Source organism: Emys orbicularis, chromosome 11, assembly GCF_028017835.1.
Source record: "Emys orbicularis isolate rEmyOrb1 chromosome 11, rEmyOrb1.hap1, whole genome shotgun sequence".
NCBI lineage: Eukaryota > Metazoa > Chordata > Testudines > Emydidae > Emys > Emys orbicularis.
The window spans coordinates 80,104,336-80,124,534 of NC_088693.1; the positions used below are offsets into that span (position 1 = coordinate 80,104,336).

The 20,199-nt window shown below is 52.9% G+C and overlaps 1 protein-coding gene across 1 annotated transcript; it reads right to left on the bottom strand.

Annotated features, from left to right (window-relative positions):
* Positions 1-2,110: 2,110 nt before the first annotated feature.
* LOC135885361 (zinc finger protein 621-like) lies at positions 2,111-18,867 on the bottom strand. The gene is made up of 5 exons (XM_065413031.1): positions 18,844-18,867; positions 7,211-7,337; positions 6,201-6,317; positions 5,469-5,894; positions 2,111-2,259 (listed from the first exon to the last, which is right to left on the bottom strand). Exons 1-5 carry the CDS (start codon positions 18,865-18,867, stop codon positions 2,111-2,113), a joined length of 843 nt encoding a protein of 280 aa, XP_065269103.1.
* Between the last annotated feature and the right edge of the window lie 1,332 nt (positions 18,868-20,199).

A 20,199-nucleotide genomic window follows, 5' to 3' on the forward strand; every position in this document is an offset into this window, starting at 1 on the left:
CAGCTGCTCAACGGCAGAGCCTCGTTCTCTCAGCCATCGGGAGATGCTGCCCCCTCCCCTCATCGTTCCCCTTGGGGCGTCACTCGTAGCCGGTTAGATTTCAGAGTCGCTACTGACACTTGCAAAATCATTACAGTGGCTGTTCTGCATATTTAGGCTGGAAGCTCTTTCCCTTAGGGGCTGTCTCTCATGAGGTGTATGTACAGCACCTAGCACAGTACGGCCTTGGGCTTCTGGGGAGCCTCTGGCTGCTGCTGTATAACAATGATCATGGTATTAACTGAGACACAATTATTTTGTAGCCAGACAAGAATGAATTTGGGGAAAGTTGTGGTGTGAGGAACAGGCCGAGTATCAACCTCACTGCATTTCCGTACCAGACCATGTGAGCGCTGCTTATACTGTTCACCTCCACTCTGAATCCGGGGGGTATTTAATGGAAAACAAGGACACAGTGTGAGAAACTCAATTCTACTTTATTATTCCAAAGGAGAAAGCCAGACTCCTGTCCCCACCCCCAGCCCAGCTCAGCATGGGCCTTTCCATCCCCAGCCCAGCACACTGCTGCCCCCAAATCCCCCGTGCACCAGCAACAGAGCACCATGTACAAACTGGTAGAAAAGTGCAGAGCACCCAGGAGAGATGCTGGGGCCGAGGGCAGGAATCCGAGGAGCGGAGATTAGAGGGACGCAGTGTGGGGGGAGTGGGGCAGACAGAGTCTCTGTCGTCCCCACGCAGGACACTGTATTAGAGGGGGAGGGGTGACCAGCTGGGCTCTCAGGCTCCTCATCTCCCTCTCGCCTCTATGGTGGGGTCAGCCTGGCTTCAAGGCTGGCCCAGGCCTGTTGGCTTCCCCAGCTTCCTTCTCGTCTCTGCCCAGACTCGTCCTCTGAGCAATGGGGAGACGCTGCCCCCTCCCCTCCTCATTCCTCTTGGGGCATCGTTTGTAGCCCTTCCGACTTCAGGGATGGCTTCACCCAGCACTCACAGGGCAATTCCTGTCTCTCTCTGGCACTGGCGCAGCAAGTTCACCGTTCTCAGCCTCAGCTGTCTGGCTCCCAAGAGACAAGTCTGCAGTTTCCCAGTTCTGTTCCCCACCCTCTCCCCCTCCGATCTGCATCTCACATCTCTGCAGGGATCGGGCAGTAACTCCATACCCCGTCCTGTCTGCATCTCACATCTCTGCAGGGATCGGGCAGTAACACCATACCCCGTCCTGTCTGCATCTCACATCTCTGCAGGGGTCAGGTAGTGACTCCATACCCCGTCCTGTCTGCATCTCACATCTCTGCAGGGATCTGGCAGTAACTCCATACCCCGTCCTGTCTGCATCTCACATCTCTGCAGGGATCTGGCAGTAACTCCATACCCCGTCCTGTCTGCATCTCACATCTCTGCAGGGATCTGGCAGTAACTCCACACCCCGTCCTGTCTGCATCTCACATCTCTGCAGGGATCTGGCAGTAACTCCATACCCCGTCCTGTCTGCATCTCACATCTCTGCAGGGATCTGGCAGTAACTCCATACCCCGTTCAGTCTCGGCCTCTCAGAGTGTGAATCTAGCGCTCCCCCTCAGTGTTCGTGCTGAGAGATATTGATAATTGTCATTGTTCAAACACATGAAAATTTCATGACAATGGGAAAGAACAGTTAAAATAAAACAAAAAAGGACTCTTCTGGCAAATGATCATTTGTCTCATAAAGTCCTTAATAAAACTGCTACATCCTGTCAAAGTAAACTAATATCAAAATAGATGACCAAACGGCCTGCAGGAAGAGACAGAAACCAACACTACAAGGTGCACTACAAAATACTTTCAGGTTCATAAAGTGAAATCCCACAGAACTCCCCAAAGAAGGAAAACCAATGTATTCATTTTCTTCTGACCTGGCTAAACCTGCTGTACTCAGCACCTCCTCATCATCTGGTTGTGTCATTTACAAAAGTTTTAACATCGTCCTAATGCAAAAATAATAATAAAAAAATCCAAAGCCCAAACCTGAACATCTACAAAGCCCAGAAACCACTTTAACAATAGATCAGAGATTGGCAACCTTTGGCTCCCAGCCTGCCAGGGTAAGCCGCTGGTGGGCCGCGAGACGCTTGGTTTACCTGAGCGCCCAGAGGCACAGCCGCTCGCAGCACCCAGTGGCCGTGGTTCGCCGTTCCCGGCCAATGGGGGCTGCAGGAAGCACGGCCAGCATGTCCCTTGGCCCGCTCTTACCCTGACGGACCGGGAGCCAAAGGCTGCCGGCCCCTGCAATAGACGAAAGCAGGGATTTTAGCTCTGAAAGATGAGCCAGAGCTTTGGGGGTCATTTGAATTCCCCCTCCAGGTTGGGGACACTTTCATCTGTAGCCCTCAGGCGTCTGAGTCAGGATCAAAGAAATCCGAGTGTGATTCCTACACGTGGAGAGCACAGAACACTGTGGTGAGTGCCGTGCTGGGAGGACAGTGCACTCCTGGGGTTTGCACTCCTACAGTGGTGTGCACACGAGTGCAGGGCACTTCCTGAGCTGGGTCTCATCGTGCAGCCCTAATCTCCGCGTCCGTGTCTTTCTGCAGCAGGACGTGGCCCTTCCTGTGGGTGTGACATAGCAGGCTGGAGAGCCTGGCTTGGCAGGCCGGGGTCGGGGGGGCCCTGGCTGGTGGAACGGGCAGGCTCAGTGGAACCCCAGTACATCAGGTGGCATACCCAGATCGGCAGGGCAACCCGTCAGAGGGCTGATCGGGGCTTCTCCTCCTCTGCTGGGGTTAGCTTAGATCAGGCAAAGCCAGAGGGTCCCTGATCAGCTCCGGGTCAGCTGCTGCGGGAACCTGCCCCCGGAGACGGACAGCTGGATACTGTTAGCACATAAGCCTGGTTGTCAGCCTGAGACAGAATTTGGGGTTTGACTTTTTGATACTCTTGCATCTTATACTAATATGGGTGAACAAAGGACAATGACCCCGTGTGCTACATCTGCCCACAAGCAGATGGGCTGAAAAGAGCTAAGAGATGGAACTAGTGTTCCTGGGCATAGCTGGAGTGTAATATGTGAGCGCCCACTTGACAACCGCCTCAACTCTTTCTCTCAAAGCAAGGTCAAGCAACTAGTCAGGAGGGGAAGGCGGGATGTGGGGAGGTAAAACACTAAAAGACCAAAGAAATGCCTGCCCCTGCCGGAGCACAACCTCACTCCTCACCCCTCCCTTGGTACAAAAGAGGTGGCACGAAGACCCCAACTCACGACCCTCCAGAACAGAACATGACCATAAGTTGTGAGGGATGTGACTAGGGCGTGCACTGCAGGTCTATCTGGGCCTGCTGAGAAGGAGGAGGAGGAAGGGGACTGGGGAATTGGGACACAGCGGCGTCAGAGCCAGGAACAAAACACCAGGGAGCAGACTCTATTGGCGCGTAGAGAGAAGCCTGACTGGTGTGAAGGGTGCGAAATATGCTTGCTTGGAAACTAATCCCAATAAACATTGACTTGTCTGCACTCCAGACTTCTGGTCTGTTCTCTGTCTGTGAGACAAGAACCAGGGGAGAGGGTGACGGGAAAAGCCCAAACAGATACCTGGAAGCCAAATGCCACCGATGCGGGTGGGAACTAGGAAATGGAGGTTTTACTATGGCCAGCTCTAGTCAGGGCACTGAGGGAATTTCCCTCCAGTGTGGAGGACGCGCTGATGTCCAGTGTGATGTTACCTCCAACAGAAGCGTTTTCCATGCTAAGGACCCATAAAAGGGCTCTTCTCTGTGTGGATTTACTGAGGTTTGATACCGTGTGAGCAGCAGATAAAGCTTCCCCCACACTCAAGCTCTTTCTTCTGTGAATTATGCGATGAGGAACAATGTGTGAGCTCAGACTGAATCTCTTCTTGCAGTTATTGAATCTTTTCCCACAATCCAAGCATCCAAGGGTTCTCTCTCGTGTGGATTGTCTGATGTGACGCAAGGTTTGATCTTCAAATGAAACTTTTTCCACAGTTGAGGCATTTATAGATTCTGTCCCGTGTGCATTCTTCAATTTTTATGAAGTTATGAGCAGGGACTGAAACTTTCCCAATCATCTAAGCATTTATAGGGTTTTTCTCTTGTGTGGCTTGTCTGATGTCTAATAAGGTTTGAGCGCTGACTGAAACCTTCCTCACAGTGGAGGCATTTATAAGGTTTCTCTCCTATGTGGGTTCTCTGATGTACAATAAGGGCTGATGGTTCTCTGAAACTTTTCCCACAGTCCAAGCATTTACAGGGTTTCTCTCCCATGTGCAGCCTCCGATGGGCAGTAAGATTTGAGCTCTGACTGAAGCTTTTATCACAGTCCAAGCATTTATAGGGTTTTTCTCCTGTGTGGGTCCTCTGATGTGTAATAAGGGCTGATGGTACACTGAAACTTGTCCCACACTCAAGGCATTTATAGGGTTTCTCTCCTGTGTGGGTTCTCTGATGTACAATAAGTGCTGATGGGGCATTGCAACTTTTCCCACACTCAAGGCATTTATGTGGTCCCTCTCCTGTGTGGATCCTCCCATGGCTAGTAAGATGTGAGCGCTGATTGAAACTTTTCCCACAGTCCAAGCATTTATAGGGTTTCTCTCCCGTGTGAGTTCTCTGGTGTACAATAAGGGCTGATGGTGCATTGCAACTTTTCCCACACTCAAGGCATTTATATGGTCCCTCTCCCGTGTGGATTTTGCCATGGCTAATAAGGCTTGAGTGTTGACTGAAACTTTTCCCACAGTACAAGCATTTATAAGGTTTCTCCCCGGTGTGGGTTCTCTGATGTGCAGTAAGCGCTGATGGGCCACTGAAACTTTTCCCACAGTACAAGCATTTATGTGGGCCCTCTCCTGTGTGGATTCTCCCATGGCTATTAAGATGTGAGCGCTGACTGAAACTTTTCCCACAATCCAGGCATGTATATGGTCTCTCTCCTGTGTGGATTCTCCTATGGTTTATAAGTCTTGAGTGCAGACTGAAGCTTTTCCCACAGTCCAAACATTTATAGGGTTTCTCTCCCGTGTGGGTTCTCTGGTGTACAATAAGGGCTGATGATACACTGAAACTTTTCCCACACGCAAGGCATTTATAGGGTTTCTCTCCCGTATGGATTCTCCTATGGCTAATAAGGCTTGAGCTCTGACTGAAGCTTTTCCCACAGTCCAAGCACTTATAGGGTTTCTCTCCAGTGTGGATCCTCTGATGTGCAGTAAGGGCTGATGGGCCACTGAAACTTTTCCCACAGTACAAGCATTTATGTGGGCCCTCTCCTGTGTGGATTCTCCCATGGCTAGTAAGATGTGAGCGCTGACTGAAACTTTTCCCACAGTGCAGGCATTTAAATGGTTTCTCTCCTGTGTGGGTTCTCTGGTGTATAATAAGGACTGACGACGTACTGAAACTTTTCCCACATTCAAGGCATTTATATGGTCCCTCTCCTGTGTGGGTTCTCCCATGGCTAATAAGGCCTGAGCACTGACTGAAGCTTTTCCCACACTCAAGGCATTTATATGGTTTCTCTCCCGTGTGCAGTCTCCGATGGGTAGTAAGATTTGAGATCCAGTTGAAGATTTTTCCACAGTCCAAGCATTTATAAGGTTTCTTTTCCTTGGGATTTGTCTGTGGGGTTGTGGTTTTTTTGGGATCCTTGCCTCCTCCCCCACATTCAAAGGATTCGTGCACTTGCTTTCTTGGGTGGTTTCCCAACTTCCTCTCTGACCTGTGCCGATTCCTCCAGGCTTTTCTCTGTTCCAAGAACGGGGAAAAATTCCCATCTGCTCTTCTCAGAAAGTCTTCCTGCCGTTCCACTTGCTCAGCACCTTCCTGCTGCGGATTCCCCTCCTCGTTCTCACTCATTGTCTCGTCACCTGCTGGGGGAGAGAGAGAAACCAGCCAGGAGTCAGTGCCTGGGCTGGCAGAAAGGACACAAAGGGGAGTAGCAAAGAGGGAAAACACAACACAATAACTGTTGGGAGACTGAGCAATTGGATTCTGCCTCCACGTCCCATCCAAACACTGCCAGGGAAGTGACGTCAGGGAGGAAACTCCTGACAGGGAACAGGGTGGGTGGGAAGCCATGAGCGAGATCTGCCATAATGATACGACACCTGCTGACCAGCGCCTGACCTGGGTGAGAGGAGGCAGAACTGAGGGGGGTTTTCAGCTTTTCCCTTCATTTGCCAGATAGTTTCTGTGTCAGTGTCACTCCTCACCTGTGCAGGTGCCTCTTGGGATGTTGCTTTCCTCAAAGGCGTGGAGATCCAGGACCCAAGGCTCTTCCCCTGCTTCCAGACGAGCGATCAGGTCAGGTTTGGGAATGGGGAGTCCTGCTCAGGGGGTGAAAATTAGGCATGAGCAGAATGCACTGAGGATTGGTGCATATTTGTCACAAAGGGCGCGTCTGAAGTTTCAAATGACCCCATGATTTCTTGGGGGGTTGCAGGATGTGAACAGATGGGAACATGGTCACTGAGCCCCCGTGGGAGAGGCCGATGTCTGGGGGGAACGGGAAGTTCTCACACCCTCACTAGGAGTTCTCAGGAACTGTGGGCTCTGGGGGACTTGCCGAGGCACACACCACTCTGGTGTTAAACCCCTGCCTGTGTCTGAACCCCCAGAGCCCTCCCCACACACGGAGCCAGTCCCAGGAAGGGAGGTGCACAGAGATGCTGTGTGCGAGTGAGAATTAATGAAGAGAATAAGGCCTGGTCTACACTAACCCCCAACTTCGAACTAAGGTACGCAACTTCAGCTACGTGAATAACGTAGCTGAAGTCGACATACCTTAGTTCGAACTTACTGCGGTTCAGACGTGGTCCACACGCGGCAGGCAGGCTCCCCGTCGACTCCGCGGTACTCCTCTCGCCGAGCTGGAGTACCGCAGTCGACGGCAAGCGCTTCCGGGATCGATTTATCGCGTCCAGACCAGACGCGATAAATCGAACCCGGAACTTCGATTCCCAGCCGCCGAACTAGCGGCTGGGTGTAGACAAGGCCTAAGACACTGCTTCTGCCCCCGGGAAAGCTGGAGGGATGGGGCTGAATTAGCAAGTCCATTAGGTCCGTGACTCCCCTATTGCATTGGAGGGGGTTTGGAGGTGAACGGCTCCCTCCTGTGGGCTACACGACCCATTCCCCTGTAATCTAATTGACCGAAGAACCTGACAGATGCAGAAATGCAGACCCCATTGCTTCAAATAGCTGAGGGGACAGGAATCCTTACCCAGGGAAGTCACGGTCTCATAGTTCTCCTGCATGACATCTCTGTAGAGGGCTCTCTGAGCGGGGTCCAGCAGAGCCCCCTGCCCCGCGGTGAAATACACAGCCACCTCCTCGAAGGTCACCAGCATCTGAAACAACAAGTGCCCCCCACTCAGTGCCTGCTGCCCCAGCCACAGCCCCACTATTCATGGGGGAAGAAGCACAAAAATAGGACAGGTCTGGGAGGCCAGAGGAGCAGAATCCCACCCCAGCCTGCTCAGAGTGGCCAGGAGGCTGCAGGGAACAGAGAGAAGGTGAGAGATCCTTGTCCCACCCAGCAGACGGAGGAGGGCAGGGTCTTCTCATTTCCCACCCACCTACTAGGCGCAGGGTGATGTGAGAGGCAGAGCTCTGGGCAGGGAACAGGGACAGAAATCCCAGCACCTCCCCTTTGTATTTCACCGAAGTCTCTGCCTGGGGGGTTCAGGCTCCAGCCAACTGCTAGAAAAGAGCAGAATCAAGGGAGCAGCAAAGACTAGGTGAGGAGGGGCCGTTTATGCAGAGTCACCTTGTGACGGTGCACCCCCCATAATGCTTTATGGGAATATGCTTATGAATGTATCTATGACATAACTGGAATATGTTTTATGCTACATATGCCATGTAACATATCTCTGTGAAGGTTACAATCTACTGAATATGTTCATCCTATTTGTATGCATGTGTCATTGTTGTATTCGGAGTTATGAATATTGGCTGTGTACTTGTTTGATTCTAAGTGGGCTGTAGTGAAGCAGTTGGTCAGCTTCCTGAGAGAAGACTATTCTCAGTAAGTGCCCAATCAAGAAACACTTAAGCCAACAATGAACTTGGAGACGCCAACACACATCTGGGCTTTCCCAGGGATGTGGCTTGGCTGGTAAGGAACTCAGTCATGCATGGACATGTGACTTGCCCATGTGACTCCAAAACTCCATTTTGTAGCTGGATTCTACACAGGGGGAGGGGTGTCCACCCACAAGAGAAAGTCTATTTAAACCCCTGGGAGACCCCTCCATTTGGTCTTCAGCTGGCTAAAGAAATAGCCTCTCCACCCCCAAAGGATACCTGAAGGGAACTGGAAAAAAGGACAGTAACCACGGGGGTGTGAGTGATTGCTGGTCCCAGACTAGAAGGAGGCTAATCTGTAAAAGAGGCTTATTTGGAACATCTCTGAGGGTGAGATTTCATCTGTATTCAGCTTCTTACTGTATTAGGTTTAGACTTGCGTGTTTTATTTTATTTTGCTTGGTAATTCACTTTGTTCTGTCTGTTATTACTTGGAACCACTTAAATCCGACTTTCTGTATTTAATAAAATCACTTTTTACTTATTATTTAACCCAGAGAATGTATTAATACCTGGGGGGGGGAGTAGGGGGAAGGGGGGGCAAACAGCTGTGCATATCTCTCTATCAGTGTTATAGAGGGCGAACAGTTTATGAGTTTACCTTGTATAAGCTTTATACAGGATAAAACAGATTTATTTGGGGTTTGGACCCATTGGGTGTTGGGCGTCTGAGTGTCAGAGACGGGAACACTTCTGGTAGCTGCTTTCAATTAAGCCTGCAGTTTGTGGGACGTGGTTCAGACCGGGTCTGTGTCTGTAGCCGGCAGGCGTGTCTGGCACAACCAGGTGGGGTGCTGGGATCCCGAGCTGGCAGGGAAAACGGGTTAGTAGTAGTCTTGGCACATCAGTTGGCAGCCCCAAGGGGGTTTCTGTGATCCAACCCGTCACAGTGGCTTAGTCAAGCAGGATCTGTGCACAGCTGATTGCTCTGAGACACTGGTAGTGATTTTAAGTGAGTTTGGGGTGTGGTGGCTGGAGAACAGACAAAGTGGTTACTGGTTTGTTATTTTCTGTTTGCTTATTTCGGGGAAGGGAATCGAGGCAGGAAAATCAGCAACATGAGTGAGAGCGAGGCTCAGAAAAAGCTAGAACTGCACAGATTGCAAATGGCTGAGAAAGAAAATGACTGATGGAATTAAAACAAATGGAAATTAATGCAGAAACAGCCAGGGAGGAGGCTGCTCACAAGAGAGCTATGGAGGCAGAGGCAGCCAGAGAGTAGGCTGCCCATAAAAGAGCCCTGGAGTTAAGAGACAGAGAAATACAGGGCCAGATTGAGGCCCAGAAGCATGAACTGGCTGTTATGGAGTTGAAGAGACAAACCCTCCAGCTGCTGGCTCCACTTGCCCAAAAATCCACAAATGGGAGCGACTGTGTCCACAGTATGATGAATCCAGTGATATTGCCGAATATTTCATCACCTTTGAGAGACTGTGCACCCTCCATGCTATCCCTGAAGATCAAAAGATGACCACCTTGATAGCAAAATTGACTGGCAGAGCTCTAGACATATTCAATAAGATGCCTATTGATGATGCTTCAAACTATGGTAAATTTAAGGAACTGATTTTGAAAAAGTTTCAGATTACACCTGAAATCTACAGGGTTAAATTCAGGAGTCCTAAGAGGGGATCTGGATTGAGTAATGTGGCTTATGTAAATGAAATGAGAGATTTGGTAGATAAGTGGGTGAGGGGGAAAGGCATTACAAGCTTTGAAGGAATGTGTGATTTGGTTACTCAGGAACAATTACTGAATATGTGCAGTGATGAGGTAAAACAGTATTTCTGGGACAAAAAGGTGAATGCAGTGGATGAAATAGCTGACTTTGCAGACTCTTATGAGCAAGCTCAAGCTGCAATTAAACATAAACCACTGGCAGAGAGGTACAGGGTTGGGGGAAAGCAGAATCACCGTTTCACCCCTGGGAAAAAGGAGGCTGGGCGTTCACCTCCCCATTCCCGTTACTCGTCCCAAATCTCCTGTACAAGCAGAGGAACCAAGAGGTGCTATCATTGTAAGTCCACTGAGCACCTGAGGAATAATTGTCCTTGGCTAAGAGGGAACAGGCAGCAGGCAACACATGAAGCTGCTGCTTCTCAGAGCCAGGCTGCTGCGTCTTTCCACACAGGATTTGTAAAGGTGGTTTCTACCCAACCAAGCTGGGAGCATATGCATGCTGTTAAAATCAATGGTAAATTACTCGTTGGGCTGAGAGATATGGGGGCCGAGATTTCTGTGCTCAGGAGGGACCTGATCCAGGAGAAGGATTTGTTGCCAGGGAAAATGGCAGAATTAGAACTGGTGGGAGCAGGGCCGGCTCCAGGCACCAGCTTCTCAAGCAGGTGCTTGGGGCGGCCGCTCCGGAGAGGGGCGGCACGTCCAGGTATTCGGCGGCAAGTGAAGGACCTCCCGCCGAATTGCCGCCGCAGATCGCGATCGCGGCTTCTTTTTTTTTGGCTGCTTGGGGCGGCCAAAATCCTGGAGCCGGCCCTAGGTGGGAGGTTACAAAGTCCTTGCACCTTTAGCTATGGTACACAGGGAAGTGGTCATTTGCAGGCTGAGCTGACTGTTGCAACAGTGGCACCCAATTTTGCACCGTTTCTACTGGGGAATGATTTCTTTAGTGTGGCAGAATCTGTCCCAGGGTTGGTTAGCAGTGAGAAGGAATCTTGTGCTAAAAGCCCCGGTGGGGGGGTGAAGTCACATGGACCGCTGGGGAAATGGGAGAGAGTCTCTTAAATTCCTCTGTAGCAGTGAAAAATGCAGCTTTGGGGGCAGGGCTGGTTGTAACCAGTTCCTGTAGCCCTCGGGAGGCAAGTCCCAGAGGGAGGGGCTGGGGAAGCCAGCTCCTGTCCCGTAATCATCTGCCTGGGGAAGGGAATAATCCACCTTCTAACAGGGAGGCCACCCCAGCTGCTGATTGCCAGGAAGTTGCAGGTCAGCAGGGGGCCGGGCCTGCCCTGGGGTGCACAGAGGCATGTGTCCCACAGGTGGGAGTTGGGGTCCTGGTGACCACTGTGGTGGAACAGACCCCAAGGACTCTGTAGCTGGAAGCAAGCCCAACCTGAGTGAAGGGGGGGGGGGGATTTTGCTGGCCAGTGAAGAGTCTGTCATAGCTGGTAGCTGTGAGCCGGACCAGGGTCACCTTCCCTTTTGGGGGACACAGGAGTCTCTGACCCAGAGGGAAGTCCAGAGAGGGAATTCCAGATGGAAGGTGAGGGAGGGCCAGAAAGTCCACCCACCTTTTGTAGGGAGGATCTTTCCCAGGAGGATGGTGACAAATCTGCATTTAAAATGGCAGACCCCTCTCCTGTGGATCAGGGTTTAAGGAAAAACTGGGGGTCAGATCTCCTGGAGGGGAGCGCCCCCCCCCCAGCTAACCTTTTGGGAACAGACAGTGGGGTATCCAAAGGGATCTTACCAATCCAAAGCACCCCATTGAAAGATGTTGTTCTTGCTACGCTTGTAAAAGCTAAAACTGTCTCTTCAAGGCAGGAGGGGAAAAAAATCTCTGCCTGGGTACACAAGGGAGTGGGGTCCAGCTCAGAGAACTCCCAGAGGGAGGGGCCGAGGGCCGGCATGGTGGCAGTGCACCCTTTCCTGGCCAAAGCCTCAAACACAGGCCTGAATTAGAAGCCTTCTCCAAAGAGGCAGAAGAACGTGCATCAGGACACCTATCCTGGTACACAAAGGAATTGAAAAATGCAGTAGACACTAAACAAGCTAAATCGTGTGAACAAAGCCTGTCCGCCGCAGATCTGCTGTTCATCTGGTGTCTTCTGCTACTTCATCTATGGGTCAAGATAAAGGAGTTAATATTAGTGGTAAACACTTTAAAGATGTGGGACATAGCTGATCTGTGGAAGAAACGGTTGTACATGCTAGGGATGATGACAAGACAGCCCCACAAGCATGTTACTTTTCAGATTATATCTGTAAACAGACTGGAAGCTTGGCACAGCAGCAAAAACATAACAGGCCCATGCTGCTGTGTGGAAGGGGAAACTGAGGCACGCCGCCTCATGGCATTGGTGGCTAAATGCCAAGACAACTACACTTTAACAGATATTGCTGTCTGCATTTTATTAGCAATACTACACCCCAACCTGTTTTCAGGCACCCAGGGACCAGGAACCCCAAAACTTGCTTAGAACACTTATGAATGACTTCATATGGTTTAAAAGTACTGAAAGGGAGTGAAACCAAAGACAAACAGGAATTTTACATGTACTGCCTCCGCCGTGAACAGTGTCCAAGTCTCTGGCAGTAAGTTCAGGAGGAGGGTGTGATGTTGCACCCCATAATGCTTTATGGGAATATGCTTATGAATGTATATATGATATAACTGGAATATGATGATCTTATTTTCATTGTAAGAGAAGACAACAGACTAGCCAGCGGGCTGGTGATGGCCCCAGAACGGCCTGCCCCAGGACAGTGAGAAGAGAAGGGGGCCAGCCCACAAGAGCAAGGAGGGAGAGGAGAACCTTGGGAGCTGCCTGCACACTAGGGGAGGCAGAAGGGGGCCCAGAGGTAGATGATCCGTCTCTGAGATACCCCTGGGGAGAGAAGTGGTTGGATGCTCCCTGGGCCCTGAAGTTCACAATAACTCTTCAAGTCCAAGGGCAAAGGTAACAGCTCCCCAAACCTCTCCCCTTGACGTGCCTCCTCTCACCAGCCCCACCCCTGGGGCAGCTCCTCCCTCCAGTTGCCCCACTTGAGGCAGGGTTCATGCTCCAAACTCCCACTGAAGCTGCCTGCAGGGCCCACTCCCAGCCCCCAGCATCCAAAACATGGATGAAGATGGAAATGCTTGAGTCAGAAGCCAGAGATAATGATGTCACAGAATCAATGTCCGACGGGTCTGACATCGAAAGATGAAATGGAAATTCTGAACGCTTGTGAAATCTCCAAAAAGAAAGCGATATCTGGACAAAGGAAAGCCCAGAAAAGGATTGGGCCAATTTCTGATTCATTTGCAGATGAGCCACATCTCAATAAGAAGAAAACCTGCCAAACTACTGGGAGCATCAGAAAAATGTCATCATGCCCAAGCTGTATCAACTAGCACAACTTGTACTGGCAGTTCCGGCAACACAAGTGAGCGCTGAAAGAAAATGTCCAGGCCTCCAATGTGTCCTTTCACTGCAGAGATCCAACATGACAAAGCAACTGTTTAAATACGTTATCTGAGGTTGTTCAAACAGTTTGTTTAGGAAAAAATAATTGTGTTTATTTGACAACACAAAAACAACCGGACAATTCATGTAAAGTTAAAAAATAAACAACCAGTCAAAACCCAAAACCGTTTCCATCTGAAGTTGCAGTTCTCTTTTTTGAATTTACCTCCACTGAGATTGAAACAGGAATTGAACCAGTAACTGAACTTTTACTTTTGTTTCTTTGGGTGGCGAGAACCAGAAATGAAACCGGAATGGAACTGAACCCAAACCAGAACCAAACCAAAATAAATACCAGTCGGGCTCCCTGCCTACTGTTGCTAGCAGTGACTCTGGTTTCACACAGAATCCTGCACAGAAATCAGAGCAGGGCCCTGTTCAGTCCTGTGAACATCAAACGTTTAACATTCAGGAGTCAGATCCCCAAAATAATGAGATTGTTCCCTACCCCATGGGCTGGGGGAGCTGCCATTGTATCTCTCACCGTCCCTCTCCCGTCTCCTGCCCTCTGGCTCTGCCCTCCCCAGCAAGTCTCCGCTTGCTCCATATTCTCCCTCCAGCCCCCCCACAGCCCCTCCCCCATATCCCCCTTTCCTTCCCTTTATCAGACACTCAGAGTTTCCCTCTAGTCCAGCTCTGCTCCCCTGAGCCCCAGAATTCTCCCCTTGCCCCGATTCCTGTGCGTTTCCCCAGCCTCCCTCCAGCGGCCCCACATTCCCATGGTTCCCCTCCATCGTGCAGCTGGAGGACAAGGACTGCTCTAAGGAGCAGATTCCTGACCCAAATGGGGTTACAAGAGCATCTGGGAGCAGCGGTAGCCAGGCACCCCAAGAGTCCTGTCCCCGACCATACGGGGGTCTTCACGATCAGGTGCCCCATCAGGGGATCGGAGACGGATGGGATTGGAGCTGAGCCCAGACCCTGCAGAAAAGCCCCGGTATCTAGCTCCCTTGCTGGGTCCCAAGGCCATAGACGCTGTCAGCCAGATGGGTGGGGTGGTGGACAGGCTCCCACTCCTGGCCCATATGGCTCCGTGGAGTCTCCTGGGATCAGACCCCTCGGACCCCCAGTGGGAGCAGAAGGTGGTGGTAAATGCGGGGACATGCCTGGGGTGGCGAGACCCTGGGACAGAGAGAACTGTTGTCAGGCCCCGGGGGGTGCAGCCGCAGATGCTGAGGGGCTGTGTGACCTGGGTGAAGGTTCCCGGGATGAAGGCCCTCGCCCTGCCTATGGCCCGGATCCCTGTGCAGACCCAGGAGGGTCGGGCTGGCTGGTCGTTGGGGTTCTCCAGGATATCGGCTGTGAGGTCCTGTTGTGGGGTGACTGTGTCTCTTTGGGACAGGATCCAGGCCCTGCTCCTGTAATGGCCGAGGATTTGAATTTGAATCCAGGGAACAAATTGGCTAAGATGGAAATGGTCGGTGAAAATGCAAATGACCTGGCTCGCAGGGGGGAGGGGCTGCTGGGCTCAGGATACCTGCCTACCTGTAACCAGACCCCTGGGGCTGAGTGGGATGGAGAGATGCTCCCCGCCTCCCTGCACACTGGGGAGAGGGCTCACGCTGGCTCTGATGCTGTGACCAGAGCAGAGAGCTCGCTGCTTGCCCTGACTGGGACAGCAAGGGCAGCGCTGAGCACGGTGGGAGCTGAGACCCCAGCTGAGTGGGGGGACACCCAGGCAGGGCAGGTCGGCTGCCAACCAGGTTTGCCTGGTCCAGACGTGCTGCTGGGAAGTGATTACACAGCAGGGAGGGAGCTACCAGGGACTGGGCTCAGAGGGGCTGTGACCCCAGGCCCAGCCAGCGAGAGGGAGCAGGTCCCACTCCCTTCCCCAGCAGCTGAATTCCGGACCGAGCTGCAGAGGGATCCCTCCTTGGAGAAGCTGAGGGAACTTGCTGGCCACAGCGCTGCAAACCCCCGGGGGGAAGGCTGCAGGGACAGAGTCCTGGGGGAGAAGGGATTCCTGTACCGGGAATGGGCTCCCCAAGGGGAAGTAGAACTGTGGGGAATCTGGAGGCAGCTGGTGGTGCCCCAGAAGTATCGCCGCAGGCTATTGTACCGGGCCCACGATGTCCCTCTCTCGGGACACCAGGGGATCCAGCGTCCCAGGCAGCAGCTGCTGCAGAACTTTTACTGGCCCGGAGTCTGTGACACCGTCCAGCAGAACTGCAGGTCCTGCGACCCCGGCCAGAGGGTGGGGAGGGCCCGGGATAGGGTGAAGCCCCCTTGAGACCCCTGCCCATCATAGAGGAGCCTTTCCATAAGCTGGCTATGGACATAGTGGGGCCCCTCAGCAAGGCGACCCGGTTGGGGAAGAAATACATCCTGGTGGTGATGGATTTTACCACCCGCTACCCAGGGGGATCTGTCCTCCACCGAGGCAGACACCATGGCAGACGTGCTGCTGACCATCTTCAGCAGAGTGGGAGTTCCTAGTGAGGTCCTTACAGACCAGGGGTCCAATGTCACGTCAGCCCTGCTCTAGGGCTTGTGGGAGAAATGTGGGGTCTGGCCCACCTGGGCCTCTGCATATCACCCTCAGTCCAACGGGCTGGTGGAGAGATTTTATAGGACCCTGAGGATGATGCAGAGGACTTTTATGAATCAGCATCCGCAGGGGCTGGGACAAGTACTTGCCCCACCTGCGGTACAGGGAAGTGCCCCAGGAATCCACACGGTTCTTCCCTTTCGAGCTGCTGTATGGGAGGAGAGTGAGGGGACCCCTGGACCTGGTAAGGGACAGTTGGGAGAAGGGGGAAGACCCCCTGGTGGATCTCTTCCCTGAGATGGGAGACAATCCTCCCATCAGGTGTCCCCCGTTCAGAGTCACTGGGAAAACAGCCCAGGACCTGGAGAGAGAGGTCAAAGACATGCTGGCTTTAGAGGTGATCCAGCCGTTCAACAGCCCATGGGCCTCACCCGTGGGGCTGGTACCCAAAAAGGATGGGTCGATCTGATTCTGTGGTGCTGATGCAAGCCGATGCTAAGGGGCAGAGACACCCCATCGGGTACCTGAGCAAAAAGCTGCAGCAGTATCTATTTGAGTGGCGCTTTACTATGTATAATGACCACTCTCCTCTGACGTGGCTGCATCAAATGAAAGGGGCTGATGCCGAGCTGCTGGTGACGGAGACACCTATTCAGAGGGTGGCCAAGGTCAAGATGGGGGCTCTTAACCGAGAGAGCCTGAATCGCAACCCTCCAGACTGGAGTTCTGGGAGACCTGTTCTCAGTTTGAACCCCAGGAGTATTAGGGTGGCAAAAGGGCACGGGCCGCATAAACCTTCCCAAATGCAGCCTGCAAGTGCCATCAAGCACACTCGATCTCAGGGAGGGCGTGAAACTGGAAGGGCCTGGTGTAACTCCCACCAAGGAACGGGAGAGGTGCTGGGGTATCCATGGGAACGTTGGTGGGTTCGAACTTCCCCAGGTCACTGGTTAAAATGACCCTGCTCAGTTCAGTCTCGAAGGGGGGAGAGATGTGACGAAGTGGGAATGTTCTTAATGTTTTCTCTGAGTGATGTGTGGGTGCCTCAGTTTCCCCTATGCATTTCTCGAGTGTCTAGGGGGTGTGATTGTTGCAGGACCCTAGGGGCCAGTGTGATGCTGTCTGCACAGAGAATGGCCGACACCCTGTCTCCTGGCAACTGATGGCCTGGGCCCCTCCCCTGCAAAGGTGCCAACTGAAGGTGTTGGAGAACAAAGGGATCAGGAGACTTCCTGGCCCGGGGAAAGAGACAAAGGGAGAGGAGGGGCTGGAGAGTTTCCAGCTTGGAGCTGGCTGGGAAAATGGAGGGGAGCCCAGATGGGGCTCTGGCCTCCCAACGGAGCTCTGGCCTCCCCAGGCCCCCCAAGATGGTCCTGACTGAGGGGATCTGTTGTCTGTACCTGCAAGACCTGTCTTGGACTGTGTTCCTGTCGTCTAAATAAACCTTCTGTGTTACTGGCTGGCTGAGAGTCACAGTGAATTGCAGGAAGCCAGGGGTGCAGGGCCTTATCTCCCCCAAACTCCGTGAACAATTTGCACTCTCCCTAACCACTGGACTATCAAGTCATTCGTGCTCTCTTCTCGGCACATTCCTTATATTCAAATACTTATACCAAGTGGAACAGCGTCAGCGTGACAGACGGCTTAGACTCACATCAGAATATCCCATAACCCAGTGGTGAGGGCGCTCTCTGTCTGGTCAAATTCCTTCTTACGGAGCAGAGAGGGGAATTGAACCTGGGTTCCCACTGTGACTGATGTGGCGATTTCCTGCAATATCCTTGAAAAACTTTCCTGTATTCAGTGTCTGGGTTGTTGGTGAGGATTGTATGTAACCTGCCTAGCAGGGAGATGTGACAGGTATAAGACCTGGAAATTCAAAAGACTATGTTGAAACCGTGCCAAACAAACACGGGCTTTTGGGACAGGGAGTGTAAAGTGGATTTCCTGGGGAGTCCCCAGGGACAGGTTAATGCAAATGACCCAGGTCCGGTTATGCAAACACCCAGCGTTTGAAACTGCCCTGAAGAGAGTCCTTGTCTGCTGATTGCCGGCTCCAGAAGGCCAAGCTCTAAGGCCTGAGCCGCAGGAAGAAATGGTCTTTGCTCCGATTCTGTCTGTAAGGCTCCGTCTACACTAGAAATGTTAAAGCGCTGCGGCGGGAGCGCTCCCCCGACAGCGCTTGGCAGTGGGAGTGTGGGCGTGCAGGAGTGCTAGGGGAGAGCTCTCCCAGCGCTCCTGGTAATCTGCCTCCACGAGGGGAACAGCTCCCAGCGCTCGGAGCCTGTCCACACTAGCCCTTTAAAGCGCTCAGACTTGCTGCGCTCCGGGGGGTGATTTTTCACCCCCCTGAGCCAGCAAACGAGAGGCTATAAAATGTAAGTGTAGACGAGCCCTTAGGCTTTGTCTATACTATCAACCTTAAAGCGCTGTGTAGTTGTGGCACCAGCGCTGGGAGGGGCGTAGCTAGGGGCCGTGACTACACTGGTATTTTAGAGCGCTGAAACTTGCATTGCTCGGGGGCCGGGGGGGGTCGCACCTCTGAGCGAGAAAGTTGCAGCGCTGTAAAGTGCCAGTGTAGACAAACCCTAAGACAGATTTGAGCTTGTAGCCATGGAGAAAACCCAGCTGTGGGGTTTGAAGGGCTGACACCTACCAGTGGCCAGGAGGCTGCAGGGAACAGAGAGAAGGGGAGAGCTCCTTGTCCCGCCCAGCAGACGGAGGAGGGCACGGTCTTCTCATTTACCCCACACCTACTAGGCACAGGCTGAGGTGGGGAGCAGAGCTCTGGGCAGGGAACAGGGACAGGAATCCCAGCACCTCCCCTTTGTATTCACTGCAGTCTCTACCTAGGGGGTTCAGGCTCCAGCGCTCTGGTCTGTTTTCCCAGCCCTGTCCAGGGGGTTGTTTCCAGTTTCAGAAATGTGGGAATGTTCACACACTCCTAATGGGTCTGTTCATAAACCAGGCCCTAGGCTGAGCATGTCCCAGCAGGTTTATCAGTCCCTGCCCCCCCCCCCCCACCTCAGCCTGAGTGTTTCCTGACCCTCCCCCTCTACAACAACCCTCCCCAGCAGCTCCCCCAAAATCCCCTACCTGAGCTGGATCCACCACAGCCATTTCCCTGCCCCGGCCCCTAGGAAGATGGGACGATCTGGAGCAAAACGGGGTCGTTATTCTGCAGCCTGTCAGGGCGAGAAGGGAAGTTCGGGAGGTTTCTGAATTAGTGTTAGTCCATTTCACACCCCGATTCCCCCAGGCTCTGTCCCTGCAGACAGACACTCTAGACTCTGCCATGCTGGGAGAAGCCTCAGTGACGTTATTACAGCACAGACCTGACCTCTCCCCCGGGACTAAACCTACCAGACACTATTACACTCTCCCAGGAAAAGAGTCTCTGAGCCAAACGCCAGAAAAGAGCAGAATCAAAGGAGCCCCTTTGGGGGATCCCCCGACACTGTCCCCAGAACAGCCCATTCCCTCAGCAGCGCAGGGACCAGGCAGAGGCAGGAACTGGCTTTTCCTCTCCCTGCCCCTCCCCTCTCCCAGGAAAGTCACTGCCCCGGGGGGGCTGCAGGGAATGGGGCTGGGCAAGGCTGGGTGCCCAGAACCTCCCTCCCTGCATTGCTCTTGCCGCCCCTTCCAGTCTCTCCCCTCTCCCTCCTGCACGAAGAGCCGGTCACTGTCCTGCATTCCAGTGGGTGTTTCCTCGCCAATAGCTACAGCCACTGCTAACGGGGGGGAGGGGAGGGTGAGCCTGGGGGTGTCGGGGGCAGCAGCTCTGGGACTCTCAGACACCCGGGAACAGACACAGTGTGAAGAGGGGCCTGCCTGCCCCCAGCACTTGCCCCCAGGTGTCTTATCACCTGCAGGCTCTGGCTCAAGAGTTGATGCCAGCAAAGCACTGGGCTGCCCCAGGGAGGAAGTCTCCCCTCGCTGGGCATGGGGGGCTTTAATAATGGTCTGTCCCAGCCCAGGCCCCGCTGGGGGAGCAGCAGCTCCTCAGCCCAGGCCCCCAGATCCCAGCAGAGGCAGCAGCATCTGCCCCAGGAAGCCCTGCGAGCTCCAGGGCTCCAGTATCCTGAGCTCAGAGAGAGACGGACACCGACTCCTCGGCCTGAGCAATGACCAGAGCCTCTGCTGGGGGCAGCTAACGACCGAGCCTCCCTGCGCTGCCCCCGCAGCCCCCAGGGACAGTCAGGCCGATGCTGATCTCATTTGCCCCTCTGGACCCATAGCGGAACCGGAGACCCAGTTCAACCCGGGATTTCGTACATGAACCAGAACCGAATCTCAACCATGCATTTGTTTTACAGACTGAACCAGAACTGAACTGAACAAAAAAAAAGGAGGGGGGGTGGAGGGGCTGTTACCAGTTAAAATAAAGATTCAGCATTTTTTACGCTCATTATTTAAAAAAAACCCAAACCCTACATATAGTGAGAAGAGAAG